At 46.5% G+C, this 15,407-nt stretch overlaps 2 protein-coding genes across 4 annotated transcripts in view; one reads left to right on the top strand and one right to left on the bottom strand.

The window, feature by feature from the left end:
• The window catches only part of LOC123998279 (ribonuclease P protein subunit p38-like), a 73,969-nt gene that overhangs the window by 28,031 nt on the left and 30,531 nt on the right, over positions 1-15,407 (bottom strand). The window contains exon 2 of one of the 3 annotated variants that reach the window (XR_006832246.1): positions 910-1,111. The exons of 1 other annotated variant lie outside the window; for it this stretch is intronic. The gene's annotated coding sequence lies outside the window, so the exon portion shown is untranslated. Of the gene's footprint in view, positions 1-909; positions 1,112-15,407 lie in introns of those variants that run through there. One more of the 3 variants, XR_006832248.1, reaches the window with a different exon arrangement.
• LOC123998280 (zinc finger protein-like) lies at positions 64-1,297 on the top strand. Its single transcript, XM_046303351.1, has 2 exons — positions 64-714; positions 856-1,297. The coding sequence occupies exons 1-2, from the start codon at positions 614-616 to the stop codon at positions 1,172-1,174; spliced, it is 420 nt and encodes a 139-aa protein (XP_046159307.1). The 5' UTR covers positions 64-613; the 3' UTR covers positions 1,175-1,297.

Raw genomic sequence — 15,407 nt, 5'->3', positions numbered from 1 at the left:
AGACGGAGCGAGCGAGCGAGAGATGGAGCGCAAGAGACGGAGCGAGCGAGCGAGAGATGGAGCGCAAGAGACGGAGCGAGCGAGCGAGAGATGGAGCGCAAGAGACGGAGCGAGCGAGCGAGAGATGGAGCGCAAGAGACGGAGCGAGCGAGCGAGAGATGGAGCGCAAGAGACGGAGCGAGCGAGCCAGCCTACACTCCACGCCGACACAAGAAGCTGTGTGTGTGATGGCCAGCCTGGGGAGCCTGTTGGGTTTCACAAACTCTGCATGCGGTTCCACGCCTCGACAGTTATGAGGAGCACGTCCGTTGAGAGCACTCCAAACGCTCACGGCTTCTCTGTCCAGACTGTGGCATCCTCATCTCAGTGTGGAGCATCAGTTCTGTCTGTGGGAAGCGCTGCGTGGATGAAGCTGGCCTCAAGCATCTCCAGAGGCTTCACCATCAAGAGCATGTCTACTCTTGTAAGTTCTGCCTCAAGCACTTCAAGGCCAGGGAAGGCAAGCAGACCCACGAGAAGGACGACCACCAGGTCAAAAAGTTGCACTATAGGTGCTCCAAATGCCCCTGGGGATTTTACAACATCTTGAAACGGAACCGCCATTTCAGAGAGCATGAGTCCAAGAGACATTTGTAACACGTGCTACAAGGAATTCCCCCAACTTAGCAAGCTTGAGAAGCACAAGCTGAGCCACAGTGACAACAAATCTTTCAGGTAGGTGTTTTATACTGCATACTCTGTTAGTTTGATACTGAGCACATCTCCCTTTGAAATGTATGTTTTGTTTGTTTGTATTATCAGCTGAAAGTGGACTGCAAAGTGTTAATGTTTTCCATTACACTCTGCTCCTGCTAGGTGTCAGGTGTGCCAGCGTTCCTTTGCCCAGGCCAGCCAGCTGAAGTCTTACCTGCACACTGGGGAGAGGACCTTCAAATGCCAGCGCTGCGTCAAGAGCTTTAACCACAACGTCAGCCTCAAGAACCTCGTCACACGCTATCACCAAGGGGAGAGTGGGGAGGGAGTGGAGGTGCGAGAGCGGAGGAGCAGGCAACAGTGGAACTATGAACCTGAGGAGGAGGAGCGTCAGAATGAGAGTGATTCTGACTTTGACCTGGAGGAAGAGGAGAAGACAGGGAGTAAAGGGAAAGGTAGTGGAGGCGGGGGGCACTGGTAGAAGCCTCTAGGAGAGATACAGTGGGGCAAAAAAAAATTTAGTCAGCCAACAATTGTGCAAGTTCTCCCACTTAAAAAGATGAGAGAGGCCTGTAATTTTCATCATAGGTACACTTCAACTGTGACAGACAAAATGTGGAAAAAAAATCTAGAAAATCACATTGTAGGATTTCTAATGAATTTATTTGCAAATTATGGTGGAAAATAAGTATTTGGTCAATAACAAAAGTTTATCTCAATACTTTGTTATATACCCTTTGTTGGCAATGACAGAGGTGAAATGTTTTCTGTAAGTCTTCACATGGTTTTCACACACTGTTGCTGGTATTTTGGCCCATTCCTCCATACAGATCTCCTCTAGAGCAATGATGTTATGGGGCTGTTGCTGGGAAACACGGACTTACAACTCCCTCCAAATATTTTCTATGGGGTTGAGATCTGGAGACTGGCTAGGCCACTCCAGGACCTTGAAATGCTTCTTACGAAGCCGCCACTCTGTGTGTTTGGGATCATTGTTATGCTGAAAGACCCAGCCACGTTTCATCTTCAATGCCCTTGCTGATGGAAGGAGGTTTTCACTCAAAATCTCACAATACATGGCCCCATTCATTCTTTCCTTTACACTGATCAGTCGTCCTGGTCCCTTTGCAGAAAAACAGCCCCAAAGCATGATGTTTCCACCCCCATGCTTCACAGTAGGTATGGTGTTCTTTGGATGCAACTCAGCATTCTTTGTCCTCCAAACACGACGAGTTGAGTTTTTCCCAAAAATTTCTATTTTGGTTTCATCTGACCATATGACATTCTCCCAATCTTCTTCTGGATCATCCAAATGCTCTCTAGCAAACTTCAGACGGGCCTGGACATGTACTGGCTTAAGCAGAGGGACACGTCTGGCACTGCAGGATTTGAGTCCCTGGCGGCGTAGTGTGTTACTGATGGTAGGCTTTGTTTCTTTGGTCCCAGCTCTCTGCAGGTCATTCACTAGGTCCCCCTTTGTGGTTCTGGGATTTTTGCTCACCGTTCTTGTGATCATTTTGACCCCACGGGGTGAGATCTTGCGTGGAGCCCGAGATCGAGGGGGATTATCAGTGGTATTGTATGTCTTCCATTTCCTAATAATTGCTCCAACAGTTGATTTCTTCAAACCAAGCTGCCTACCTATTGCAGATTCAGTCTTCCCAGCCTGGTGCAGGTCTACAATCTTGTTTCTGGTGTCCTTTGACAGCTCTTTGGTCTTGGCCATAGTGGAGTTTGGAGTGTGACTGTTTGAGGTTGTGGACAGGTGTCTTTTATACTGATAACAAGTTCAAAGAGGTGCCATTAATACAGGTAACGAGTGGAGGACCGAGGAGCCCCTTAAAGAAGAAGTTACAGGTCTGCGAGAGCCAGAAATCTTGCTTGTTTGTAGGTGACCAAATACTTATTTTCCACCATAATTTGCAAATACATTCATAAAAAAATCCTACAATGTGATTTTCTGGATTTTTTTCTCATTTTGTCTGTCTACCTATGATGAAAATTACAGGCCTCTCTCATCTTTTTAAGTGGGAGAACTTGCACAGTTGGTGGCTGACTAAATACTTTTTTGCCCCACTGTACATGAGGACACTGCTGTTGAAAAGCTGGATACATTATCATCACCACCCCAGAAAGAACCAGATCAGAACCAGGAGCCACCTACTGGTGTCATTAAAAAAGTCTTATCGGTTTTGTCATGACCATAATCTTTTGGCTTTGAACATTTCTTAGAACTCTTGAGGCTGTTGTTTTTTTTCACTTCTACAGTTTTGGTTTAAAGATATATATTGTTAAAGAAAATGTGTTTCACTGTTCTACATCATCAAATGTCCAGGAAAAATCTGATGGGTTTGTAAAGGGAATATGTTACAAGTTAAAATTTAGTAAGCCTCTAGACATCTGATCCTTTAATGGTTATGCCTAAATATGTAAGTTCTTCTTTTACTGGAATACCATAATACGAAGGTGTCACACAATCTTTGACAGCAATGAGTTCACATTTATTAATGTTTAAGATATAGACCAGACGCTTTGGAAAAGGATTGTATCACATTGATCGATATGGGAATTTGGTTAGCATCTTTCAGACAAAGTGTAGTATCATCATGCAGCTGGCTTATAATTATTTCTTCACCAGCTATGGAAATACCTTGTACAGGACTATTATTGAAAGAATTTGCAAGAAGTTGGGTGATTAATAAAAAAAGGTATGGAGAGATAGGACAACTTTGCCTAATTCCTCTCTTTAACTCAAATCTAGGTGAGGTGCCATATTTCAATTTGATAGAGCTGTTACCATTTGCATAGTGAGTCTTAATAGCCTTACAGAAAAAAATCCCAAAGCCAAGTCTCTCAAGGGAGTGGAAGAGAAACTGATGCTCTACTGTGTCAAATGCTTTATAAAAATCTAAAAAATAATATGAAGCTATCCTCAGTTATTAGGTCTGAGTAGTCAAGTATGTCTAATACTAGTCTGACATTGTTAGAAATATGTCTGTTCCTCATGAAGCCAGACTGTGTTTCATCAATGATTGCATCCAGGACTTCTTTAATTAATTTTGCAAGTAGCAAGGCAGCATGCACTTAAATGATTGTTTGCGGACCACTTTGACATAGAAGAAGACTCAGCTGAGTCACAGCGAGAAAGGGATTAGTTATAAATATCTTTGAATGAGTCCTTTAACTATCCCTATATTTAGACGTCTGTCAACATGGCTGACTCCCAGAAGCATCCGTTAATTGTATACCTCAGTAATCCTGCACCACCAGAGACCGCTTTAAAACCTACAATAATTCGATCAGCATCCAAGAAGCAGGACAACAAGTCCCGTGGACAGACCGTATCACGCCTTGGTCATTGTATTTTGTGTTTTTGTTATATGTTTGGGTAGGCCAGGGTGTGACATGGGTTTATATGTTGTTTTTCGTATTGGGGTTTGTAGTATTTGGGATTGCGGCTGATTAGGGGTGTTGCATAGGCTTGGCTGCCTGAGGCGATTCTCAATCAGAGTCAGGTATTTCTCGTTGTCTCTGATTGGGAACCGTATTTAGGTAGCCTTAGTTTCGCTTTGTATTTCGTGGGTGATTGTTCCTGTCTCTGTGTAGTGTTCACCCGATAGGCTGTAATAGGTTTCTCGTTCCGTTTGTTGTTTTTGTATTGAGTTATTTCATGTATCGTTCTGTTTTCATTCATTAAAGATCATGAGTAACAAACACGCTGCATTTCGGTCCGACTCTCTTCCTTCAACAGACGAACGCCGTTACAGACCGGGGTAAATTTAAGTGTTTAATTTTAATGATGGCGCGTAAAATTCTCTCTCCCCTCCTACGCGTGAACGAGCACACACATCTTAATTGCTGCGACTTGCTAGTTGAGGTTTCTGCTCTTCACTCCGTTGTCAGTTTAGCCAGCATTTCACTGATCTCAGTAGCATTTATTTGATTTTTGTCCAAGACAGCTGTCAATGTTCACGTTAGGCTGCATTTTTATTTTATGGCGGTTTGATCGCGGGGGAGGCACTAGTAATATCTGCACTTTTCGGTTTGGTTATTTGTTTCAAGTGTATTAGTCTGTAAAGAAATATTGGGAAAGAAAGCTTGGGGCCTTGGGTCTGAACCTGTGCAACTGGGTCCTGGACTTCCTGACGGGCTGACCTCAAGTGGTGAAGGTAGGAAACAACACCTCCACTTCGCTGATCCTGAAGAGAGGCCCCACAAGGGTGCGTGCTCAGCCGCCTCCTGTATTCCTTGTTCACCCATGACTGCGTGGCCACGCATGCCTCTAACTCAATCATCAAGTTTGCAGACGACACAACAGTAGTAGGCCTGATTACCAACAGTGGTGGGGCTCTGGGAGTGTGGTGCCAGGAAAATAACCCTCACCAAAAGTCAACTAAACAAAATGAGCTGAGATAGCACCCTCCCCCTCCCTATGCACATCGATAGGACCGCAGTGGAGAAGGTGGAACGCTTCAAATTCCTCTGCGTACACATCACTGACAAACTGAAATGGTCCACCCACACAGGCATTGTGGTGAGGACGGCGCAACAGTGCCTCTTCAATCTCAGGAGGCTTAGGAAATTTGGCTTGGCACCTGAATCCCTCACAAACGTTTACAGATGCATAATTGAGAGCAATCTGTCAGGCTGTATCACCGCCTGGTATGGCAGTTACATCGCCAGCAACCACAGGGCTCTCCAGAGGGTGGTGTGTCTGCCCAACGCATCACTGGGGGCAAACTACCTGCCCTCCAGGACACCTAGAGCACCCGATGTCACAGGAAGGCCAAAAAGATCATCAAGGACAACAACCACCCGAGCCACTGCCTGTTCACACCGCTATCATCCAGAAGGCGAGGTCAGTACAGGTGCATCAAAGCTGGGACCGAGAGACTGAAAAGCAGCTTCTGTCTCAAGGCCATCAGACTGTTAAATAGCCATCACTAGCACCTTAGAGGCTGCTGCCCTATATTCAGACTTGAAATCACTGGCCACTTTAATACTTGGAACAATAGTCACTTTAATAAATGTTTACATATTTTGCCCTACTCATCTCATATACCGTATTCTATTCTACTGTATTAGTCTATGCCGCTCTGACATTGCTCATCCAAATATTTATATATTCTTAATTCCATTCCTAAATTTGTGTGTATTGTTGTGAAATTGATATATATTACTTGTTAGATATTACTGCACTGTTGGAGCTAGACCCGCAATAACATCTGCTAAACACGTGTTTGTGACCAATACAATTTGATTTGACTACTTTTAACCATTTACATAGACATGTTAACAAAAACACATTATCTGGAAGAACTGTGCAGATGCAAAGTGTGGTAACAGAACTTCGGTAATAATCTCCCTCAGTTTTTTGTCCACTTTAAAAATACCTCTTAAATATCTGCTCCGAATTAAGAAAATAATGGGGTGTCAACTATGACATGACACATTGACTTTGAAAAATATATATTTTGGTTATTGAACTACAGTATGTGAAGTGGATTTAAACTGAGTAACATATTAAGGTAACATAATTTCATCAGGTCCCTGATATGGATATTGTCCTTCTATTCATGGTGATGTATACTAAATGGGTACTCAAATGGTATAAATATACAATAGCCTACTTAGCATATTTGGGTATTGTTCTACACGCTGTCTTATTTTAGTGAGCTCTGCCCCAAACAAGACATTTGGTTGCTTTGCTTCAAAACAAGACCAAATCTGAATCAATCATAGACATCAATGTTTCACAAGTTTGGACATTAAAGTACATCACAGTAGAATACAATACATTAAGCTACTTATGCTAGTGTTCTCTACTCTGTACTGTACAGACTTGTGAACACAACTGTGGTGTGGTGTCACATTTTTCCCCAATCCCTAGTAAACACAGCTGATTTAAATTAATTGCATTCTAAACTGAAGATCATGATTAGTTGATTATTGGAGTCGTGTGTGTGTGTGTGTGTGTGTGTGTGTGTGTGTGTGTGTGTGTGTGTGTGTGTGTGTGTGTGTGTGTGTGTGTGTGTGTGTGTGTGTGTGTGTGTGTGTGTGTGTGTGTGTGTGTGTGTGTGTGTGTGTGTGTGAGAGAGAGAGCTGGGGCAAAAGTGTGGCACCAATCAGGCCCCTCTGAGGACTGGAGTTACCCATCCCTGATGGAGTGTCTGCAGATGGAAGGAAGAATTGCAAAGGAATAAAGGGTTGCAACTGACTGTGGAGGAGAACATGAGGCGACATCCTTGGAATGCCCAACTAGGGTGAAAGAGATGGAGGTGGACAAAATTCAGGGCAATTCAGTCGGTTTCTTATGCCAAGGCAGTAAGCAGAGCAGAAGGCCCCATGGTATTGAACAACAGGGAGCTATACAGCAACATGCACCAAAGCATGCGTGTCACCAGCTGGATCCAGAAATTCTTCAAGTGAAGAACGGCACTGTGCAAGTAGGCCACACACGCTCACAGAACTGGACTGTGAGTGCTGAAAGCGCGTCTAAAAAAGTCTGTCCTCTGCAACACTCACTACCAAGTTCCAAACTGCCTCTGGAAGTAACGTAGCACAATTACTGTTCATCGGGATCTTCATGAAATGGGTTTCCGTGGCCGAGCAGCCGCACAGAAGCTAAAGATCACCATGCACAATGCCATACGCAGGCAGGAGTGGTAAAGCTCGCCGCCATTGGACTCTGGAGCAGTGGAAACGCCTTCTCTAGGGTGATGAATCACGCTTCACCATCTGGCAGTCCGACGGATGAATCTCAATCGCTGGTTAAACTGTTTTATGCTCCTCCCAAAAGATATAATTTTTAGATAATTGGTCCTCTTTCTGGGACTCACCCACAAACAGGACCAAGCCTGTCCTGCCGAGGAGTGACGGACTCCATCCTAGCTGGAGGGGTGCTCTCATCTTATCTACCAACATAGACAGGGCTCTAACTCCTCTAGCTCCACAATGAAATAGGGTGCAGGCCAGGCAGCAGGCTGTTAGCCAGCCTGCCAGCATAGTGGAATCTGCCACTAGCACAGTCAGTGTAGTCAGCTCAGCTATCCCCGTGGAGACCGTGTCTGTGCCTCGACCTAGGTTGGGCAAAATTAAACATGGCTGTGTTCACCTTAGCAATCTCACTAGGATAAAGACCTCCTCCATTCCTGTCATTATTGAAAGAGATCTCAAAATAGGGCTCCTTAATGTTAGATCCCTTACTTCAAAGGCAATTATAGTCAATGAACTAATCACTGATCATAATCTTGATGTGATTGGCCTGACTGAAACATGGCTTAAGCCTGATGAATTTACTGTGTTAAATGAGGCCTCACCTCCTGGCTACACTAGTGACCATATCCCCCGTGCATCCCGCAAAGGCAGAGGTGTTGCTAACATTTACGATAGCAAATTTCAATTTACAAAAGCTTTTTGTCATGAAATCTATGCAGCCTACTCAGGATGGTAAGTTTGTGGTTGAAGATATCCCTCTAGTGGTGTGGGGGCTGTGCTTTGTCAAAGTGGGTGGGGTTATATCCTTCCTGTTTGGCCCTGTCCGGGGGTGTCATCGGATGGGGCCACAGTGTCTCCTGACCCCTCCTGTCTCAGCCTCCAGTATTTATGCTGCAGTAGTTTATGTGTCGTGGGGCTAGGGTCAGTTTGTAATATCTGGAGTACTTCTCCTGTCCTATCCGGTGTCCAGTGTGAATTTAAGTATGCTCTCTCTAATTCTCTCTTTCTCTCTTTCTTTCTCTCTCTCGGAGGACCTGAGCCCTAGGACCATGCCTCAGGACTACCTGACATGATGACTCCTTGCTGTCCCCAGTCCACCTGGCCGTGCTGCTCCTCCAGTTTCAACTGTTCTGCCTGTGATTATTATTATTTGACCATGCTGGTCATTTATGAATATTTGAACATCTTGGCCATGTTCTGTTATAATCTCCACCCGGCACAGCCAGAAGAGGACTGGCCACCCCACATAGCCTTGGGTGGCCACATAGCCTGGTTCCTCTCTAGGTTTCTTCCTAGGTTTTGGCCTTTCTAGGGAGTTTTTCCTAGCCACCGTGCTTCTACACCTGCATTGCTTACGGTTTTAAGCTGGGTTTCTGTACAGCACTTTAAGATATCAGCTGATGTACGAAGGGCTATATAAATACATTTGAATTGATTTTGATTTGATCTGGGTTTGGCGGATTCCAGGAGAACGCTACCTACCCCCAATGCATAGTGCCAACTGTAAGGTTTGGCGTTTTTTAGGGTTAGGCCCTATAGTTCCAGTGAAGGGAAATCTTAACTCTACAGCATACAATCTCATTCTAAATGATTATGTGCTTCCAACTTTGTGTCAACAGTTTGGGGAAGGCCCTTTCCTGTTTCAGCATAACAATGCCCCCATGCACAAAGTGTTTTGGTTTGTCAATTGCTGTGGAAGAACTTGACTGGCCTGCACAGAGCCCTGAACTGAACCCCATCAAACACCTTTGGGATGAATTGGAACGCCGACTGCGAGCCAATGTAATCGGCCAACATCAGTACCCAACCTCAACAATGCTCTTGTGGCTGAATGGAAGCAAGTCCCTGCAGCAATGTTCCAACCTCTAGGGGAAAGCCTTCCCAGAAGAGGAAAGGCTGTTATAGCAGCAAAGGGGGACTAACTCCATATGAATGACCATGATTTTGGAATGAGATGTTAAACGAGCAATTTAGTGTATTTTAATCCAGGCATGTTCCTAGACGATAAGATTGTGCGATGATGCGAATGACTGAGGAACATTCCATCGGTCTCTTCCAAATATGCTAATGTATATGAATTTGCAAGAGCCAAGTGGCAGGAAATAACCCCCTTTTTTTCCAAATTTGATGCAGGTTAGCTGCCCCCCCCCCCACACAACCTGTTGTCCCCCTCCCTCCCCAGAAGATATTATCATGAACATCAACTGCCTGCTGCAGCTGTTTCAGCAGTGTGAGCAGTACAGCTGTGAGTGTGATCCAGACGCAGAGTGACAGGACGTGCCTCTCTTTAAACCAACACTGCCGTAGCTGCAACCACCTCAGGACATAGGCAAGCAACCAGTCTGTTTTCCAGACAACACACAGAGGAAATGGGGAAGAGCCACAGAACACCCAGGTTGGTATTTCAGGATTAACAGTTGATATTGTGAGGTAACTAACTAACTTCAGTTGTTTGTATTCTGTGGTATCTCTAGCTCTAACATAATTATCACTCCAATAATGGTGTATGCTTGCTAAGGTGGCTGAGATGCATGTGGCTCTGCCATCTGAGGACACACATGAGGCCCTGGAGCTGACCGGCTCTCTGGAAATGGAGGTGACTGTAGACCAGCCACCAAGACCAGGGGGAAGTGGCTCGTCATTGGTGAGGTGGAAGAAGGAGGGGAACAAAGGAGCTGAGGAGATCAAGAAAGTGACTGAGGTGGTGTTGGACAGTGAGATGGACAGTGCACGAAGTCAGGATGAAAATAGTCTGTCCTTACAGGAGAATGATGATGGAGAGAAAAGTCCCTAGGTGGTGAACAACCGGAGAATGGTGGTGAGCAGCGGGCCTCTATTGAGTTGACAATATACTCTATAGAGCCTGAGGACTCTGAAAGCCCTACCTCTCAGATAGACAGATGAGAGAAGACTGAGGTCGCTGCAGATGGGTGTTGAGCTGGAGGGTGAGGAGAAGGAAACAGATGAGGAAGATGGCCAAAGAGAGAGTGACTCTGACTTTGACCCAGAGGAAGAGGAGGATGAGGGACTGAGAGAGAGTGACTCTGAATTTGACCCAGAGGAAGAGGAGGATGAGGGACTGAGAGAGAGTGACTCTGAATTTGACCCAGAGGAGGAGAGCGCAACAAGTAGTAGAGGGAGAAGCAGAGGAAGAGATAGGAGGAAAGAAAGGGAGAATCAGGTGAAGAAGTAGGGGAAGGGGTAGGGGGAAAGTGAGAAGCAGAGGAAGAGGTAGGGGGAAAGAAAGGGAGAATCAGGGGAAGAAGTAGGGGAAGGGGTAGGGGGAAAGTGAGAAGCAGAGGAAGAGATAGGAGGAAAGAAAGGGAGAATCAGGGGAAGAAGTAGGGGAAGGGGTAGGGGGAAAGTGAGAAGCAGAGGAAGAGATAGGGGGAAAGAAAGGGAGAATCAGGGGAAGAAGTAGGGGAAGGGGTAGGGGGAAAGTGAGAAGCAGAGGAAGAGATAGGAGGAAAGAAAGGGAGAATCAGGGGAAGAAGTAGGGGAAGGGGTAGGGGGAAAGTGAGAAGCAGAGGAAGAGATAGGGGGAAAGAAAGGGAGAATCAGGGAAGAAGTAGGGGAAGGGGTAGGGGGAAAGTGAGAAGCAGAGGAAGAGATAGGGGGAAAGAAAGGGAGAATCAGGGGAAGAAGTAGGGGAAGGGGTAGGGGGAAAGTGAGAAGCAGAGGAAGAGATAGGAGGAAAGAAAGGGAGAATCAGGTGAAGAAGTAGGGGAAGGGGTAGGGGGAAAGTGAGAAGCAGAGGAAGAGATAGGAGGAAAGAAAGGGAGAATCAGGTGAAGAAGTAGGGGAAGGGGTAGGGGGAAAGTGAGAAGCAGAGGAAGAGATAGGAGGAAAGAAAGGGAGAATCAGGGGAAGAAGTAGGGGAAGGGGTAAGGGGAAAGTGAGAAGCAGAGGAAGAGGTAGGGGGAAAGAAAGGGAGAATCAGGGGAAGAAGTAGGGGAAGGGGTAGGGGGAAAGTGAGAAGCAGAGGAAGAGATAGGAGGAAAGAAAGGGAGAATCAGGGGAAGAAGTAGGGGAAGGGGTAGGGGGAAAGTGAGAAGCAGAGGAAGAGATAGGGGGAAAGAAAGGGAGAATCAGGGGAAGAAGTAGGGGAAGGGGTAGGGGGAAAGTGAGAAGCAGAGGAAGAGATAGGAGGAAAGAAAGGGAGAATCAGGGGAAGAAGTAGGGGAAGGGGTAGGGGGAAAGTGAGAAGCAGAGGAAGAGATAGGGGGAAAGAAAGGGAGAATCAGGGGAAGAAGTAGGGGAAGGGGTAGGGGGAAAGTGAGAAGCAGAGGAAGAGATAGGGGGAAAGAAAGGGAGAATCAGGGGAAGAAGTAGGGGAAGGGGTAGGGGGAAAGTGAGAAGCAGAGGAAGAGATAGGAGGAAAGAAAGGGAGAATCAGGTGAAGAAGTAGGGGAAGGGGTAGGGGGAAAGTGAGAAGCAGAGGAAGAGATAGGAGGAAAGAAAGGGAGAATCAGGGGAAGAAGTAGGGGAAGGGGTAGGGGGAAAGTGAGAAGCAGAGGAAGAGATAGGGGGAAAGAAAGGGAGAATCAGGGGAAGAAGTAGGGGAAGGGGTAGGGGGAAAGTGAGAAGCAGAGGAAGAGATAGGAGGAAAGAAAGGGAGAATCAGGTGAAGAAGTAGGGGAAGGGGTAGGGGGAAAGTGAGAAGCAGAGGAAGAGATAGGAGGAAAGAAAGGGAGAATCAGGGGAAGAAGTAGGGGAAAGTGAGAAGCAGAGGAAGAGATAGGGGGAAAGAAAGGGAGAATCAGGGGAAGAAGTAGGGGAAGGGGTAGGGGGAAAGTGAGAAGCAGAGGAAGAGGTAGGGGGAAGGAAAGGGAGAATCAGGGGAAGAAGTAGGGGAAGGGGTAGGGGGAAAGTGAGAAGCAGAGGAAGAGATAGGAGGAAAGAAAGGGAGAATCAGGGGAAGAAGTAGGGGAAGGGGTAGGGGGAAAGTGAGAAGCAGAGGAAGAGATAGGGGGAAAGAAAGGGAGAATCAGGGGAAGAAGTAGGGGAAGGGGTAGGGGGAAAGTGAGAAGCAGAGGAAGAGATAGGAGGAAAGAAAGGGAGAATCAGGTGAAGAAGTAGGGGAAGGGGTAGGGGGAAAGTGAGAAGCAGAGGAAGAGATAGGAGGAAAGAAAGGGAGAATCAGGGGAAGAAGTAGGGGAAGTGGTAGGGGAAAGTGAGAAGCAGAGGAAGAGATAGGGGGAAAGAAAGGGAGAATCAGGGGAAGAAGTAGGGGAAGGGGTAGGGGGAAAGTGAGAAGCAGAGGAAGAGGTAGGGGGAAGGAAAGGGAGAATCAGGGGAAGAAGTAGGGGAAGGGGTAGGGGGAAAGTGAGAAGCAGAGCAAGAGGTAGGGGGAAAGAAAGGGAGAGTCAGGGGAAGAAGTAGGGGAAGGGGTAGGGGGAAAGTGAGAAGCAGAAGGGAGAAGCAGAGGAAGGCAATTGCAGCAGGCTGCAGGAGAGACTGGTTTGGATGAGTCTGCTGAAGACTCTGATGGATCACCTTCATCATCACCCCAGAGAGACCAGCAGGACCAGGAGTCGTTCAGCGGTGCTGCTGGAGAACCGGACTCCGGGGACCTTGCCAGCATCCGACAGAAATTCAAACACTCCAAACGCCATATCTCTGTCCTGAATGTGGCATCCTGTACACCACCAGGCTGAAACACCATAAGTGTGAACACAAGTTCATGTTCCGCTGTCCAGACTGTGGGCAGGGTTTTTGCGAGTGAACTGGGCCTCAAGAGTCACCAGAGGCAACACCATCAGGACCTTAAGTTTCCCTGTAAGTTCTGCCTCCAATCCTTCAGGATGCGGCTGGACAAGCTGACCCACGAAGACCCACAGATTCAAAAATCACAGATGCTACAGCTGCTCAGTGCCCACTGAGGTTTGACAACATCCTCATATGGAACCGCCATCTCAGAGAGCACATGTTTAAGAAACACATCTGTCATACATGTTACAAGGAATTCGACAAAGGTCACCGCCTAGAGGCACGAGCTGTCCCACAGTGACGACAAACCCTTCAAGTGCCAGGTATGCAATACTAATTAGTTACTTTTTTAAACTCCTATTTTGGAGAGGGAAATTTACTATAAATATATATTTTTTAAACAATGCTTTACATTTTTATTTAAATCAGACATGTATTGTATTTACATGGTCCGTGTTGCCCTTCCCTGTGCCTTTGCCCAAGCCAACCAGCTAAAGTCCCACCTGCGCGTCCACACTGGGGACAGGCCATTCCAATGCCAGCGCTGCGACAAGAGCTTCAACCACAACGTCAGCCTCAAGAAGCACGTCAGACGCTACCACAGCCCAGACTCAGGGCTGGACCCTGATGAAGGCATAGGAGTTGGGGGTCAGGGAGAGAGGGAAACAGATGGCAGGACTGGGCAGGAGCGAGGGGAGGTTGGACAGAGGAAGCCTCGGCAGCAGGTAGAGCTTACCTTCTGGACTGAGTGGGAGATGTGGGTTGGAGGAGAGTGATCAAAGAGAGTGGAGGAGAAACAGAGGAAGCGCCAGTGCAATGATGAGGATCCTGAAGAAGGAGAGGCAGTGAGAGAGTGACTCTGACTTTGACCTGGAGGAGGAGGAGATGATGGGGAGCAGTGAAGGGGGAGAGGTAAAGACAGAGGGAGAGGGAGGTAGTCACTAGCAGAGGCCTACGGGACAGGCTAGGCACTGCTGTAGGTGAGATGGGTGGACAGAAAGGCCAAGGATGTATTCATTAGTACACGCCAAAAATGTTTTGCAACCTTAAAAGAAAAGTTCAGGTAGTGCCTCTCTGTTTTGGCCTGTTTTATTCTGATTCGTTCCTAGTGAATATGAATCAAGACTAAGAGCTGAAAACATCTCCCGACACTAGAATTTGTTATCCTCAAGTTCTGACTTTGAACTGTTCCAGTTTCCCAGAATCTGATTGATTCTAAAATGCAGTTCAATGGACATGCTTTCAATTGCATAATCTGTTTCTGGGACACCAGTTCTTGAGTTTTTTTTTAACCAATACACAAATGTATGGTACAACCTGGCCATTGTTAATTAAATGTGACGTTTTCTTTAAAATGACACTGTTTCTGTACTCTATGGTGACAAGATCATCACTGGAAACAAACTCTTTTCCATCGAATATGGCAGAATGTTCTAACTAGTTTTATTGGGAAGCAGATGCATTTATCTGAACAAAAACAGTCACAATCATTCTCATTACTCCAAATAATTGACTTATGTCACTTTCGTTTTGATCCGACGTCGCAGTCCGCCATGTGTTCTTTTCACAGTGGAGAGAACAGCAAACATGGAAATGCCTGGCATGCTGTCTCCTGACTGGTAATGCGCAAGCCTCAACTTTCAGTCATTCTAGCTAACTACCATATTCTACTGTAACGTTACCATTCAGGAGCTGAAGAGTTATGTTGATTTAACATGTCTACTTTTGGACAGGTAAAGTTGGTTCTGCAGGCTTCATTGAAATATAAATTGGCCTACTCAAAAGACAAGACATTTGCAAACATGTATCGATTGATAACAATGTTATTTGTTTATAGGTTAAAGGCTGTGGATCCGAAGGTAACCACCCTCGTTTCGGCACTCCCTTTGGCCTCTTCCCCAGAGCTGAGGATCCGAAGGTAACCACCCTCGTTTCGACACTCCCCTTTGGCCTCTTCCCCAGAGCTGAGGATCCGAAGGTAACCACCCTCGTTTCGGCACTCCCCTTTGGCCTCTTCCCCAGAGCTGTGGATCCGAAGGTAACCACCCTCGTTTCGGCACTCCCCTTTGGCCTCTTCCCCAGAGCTGTGGATCCGAAGGTAACCACCCTCGTTTCGGCACTCCCCTTTGGCCTCTTCCCCAGAGCTGTGGATCCGAAGGTAACCACCCTCGTTTCGGCACTCCCTTTGGCCGCTTCCCCAGAGCTGAGGATCCAATTCACGTTTGGCACGTTTCGTTATTTAAAATAAATAAATATAGGTTTTTATAGATATTGAGTTATGTACAATG

The sequence above is a fragment of the Oncorhynchus gorbuscha genome, linkage group LG15, assembly GCF_021184085.1.
Source record: "Oncorhynchus gorbuscha isolate QuinsamMale2020 ecotype Even-year linkage group LG15, OgorEven_v1.0, whole genome shotgun sequence".
NCBI classification, from domain to species: domain Eukaryota; kingdom Metazoa; phylum Chordata; class Actinopteri; order Salmoniformes; family Salmonidae; genus Oncorhynchus; species Oncorhynchus gorbuscha.
This window is presented reverse-complemented; position numbering and strand designations above follow the sequence as displayed.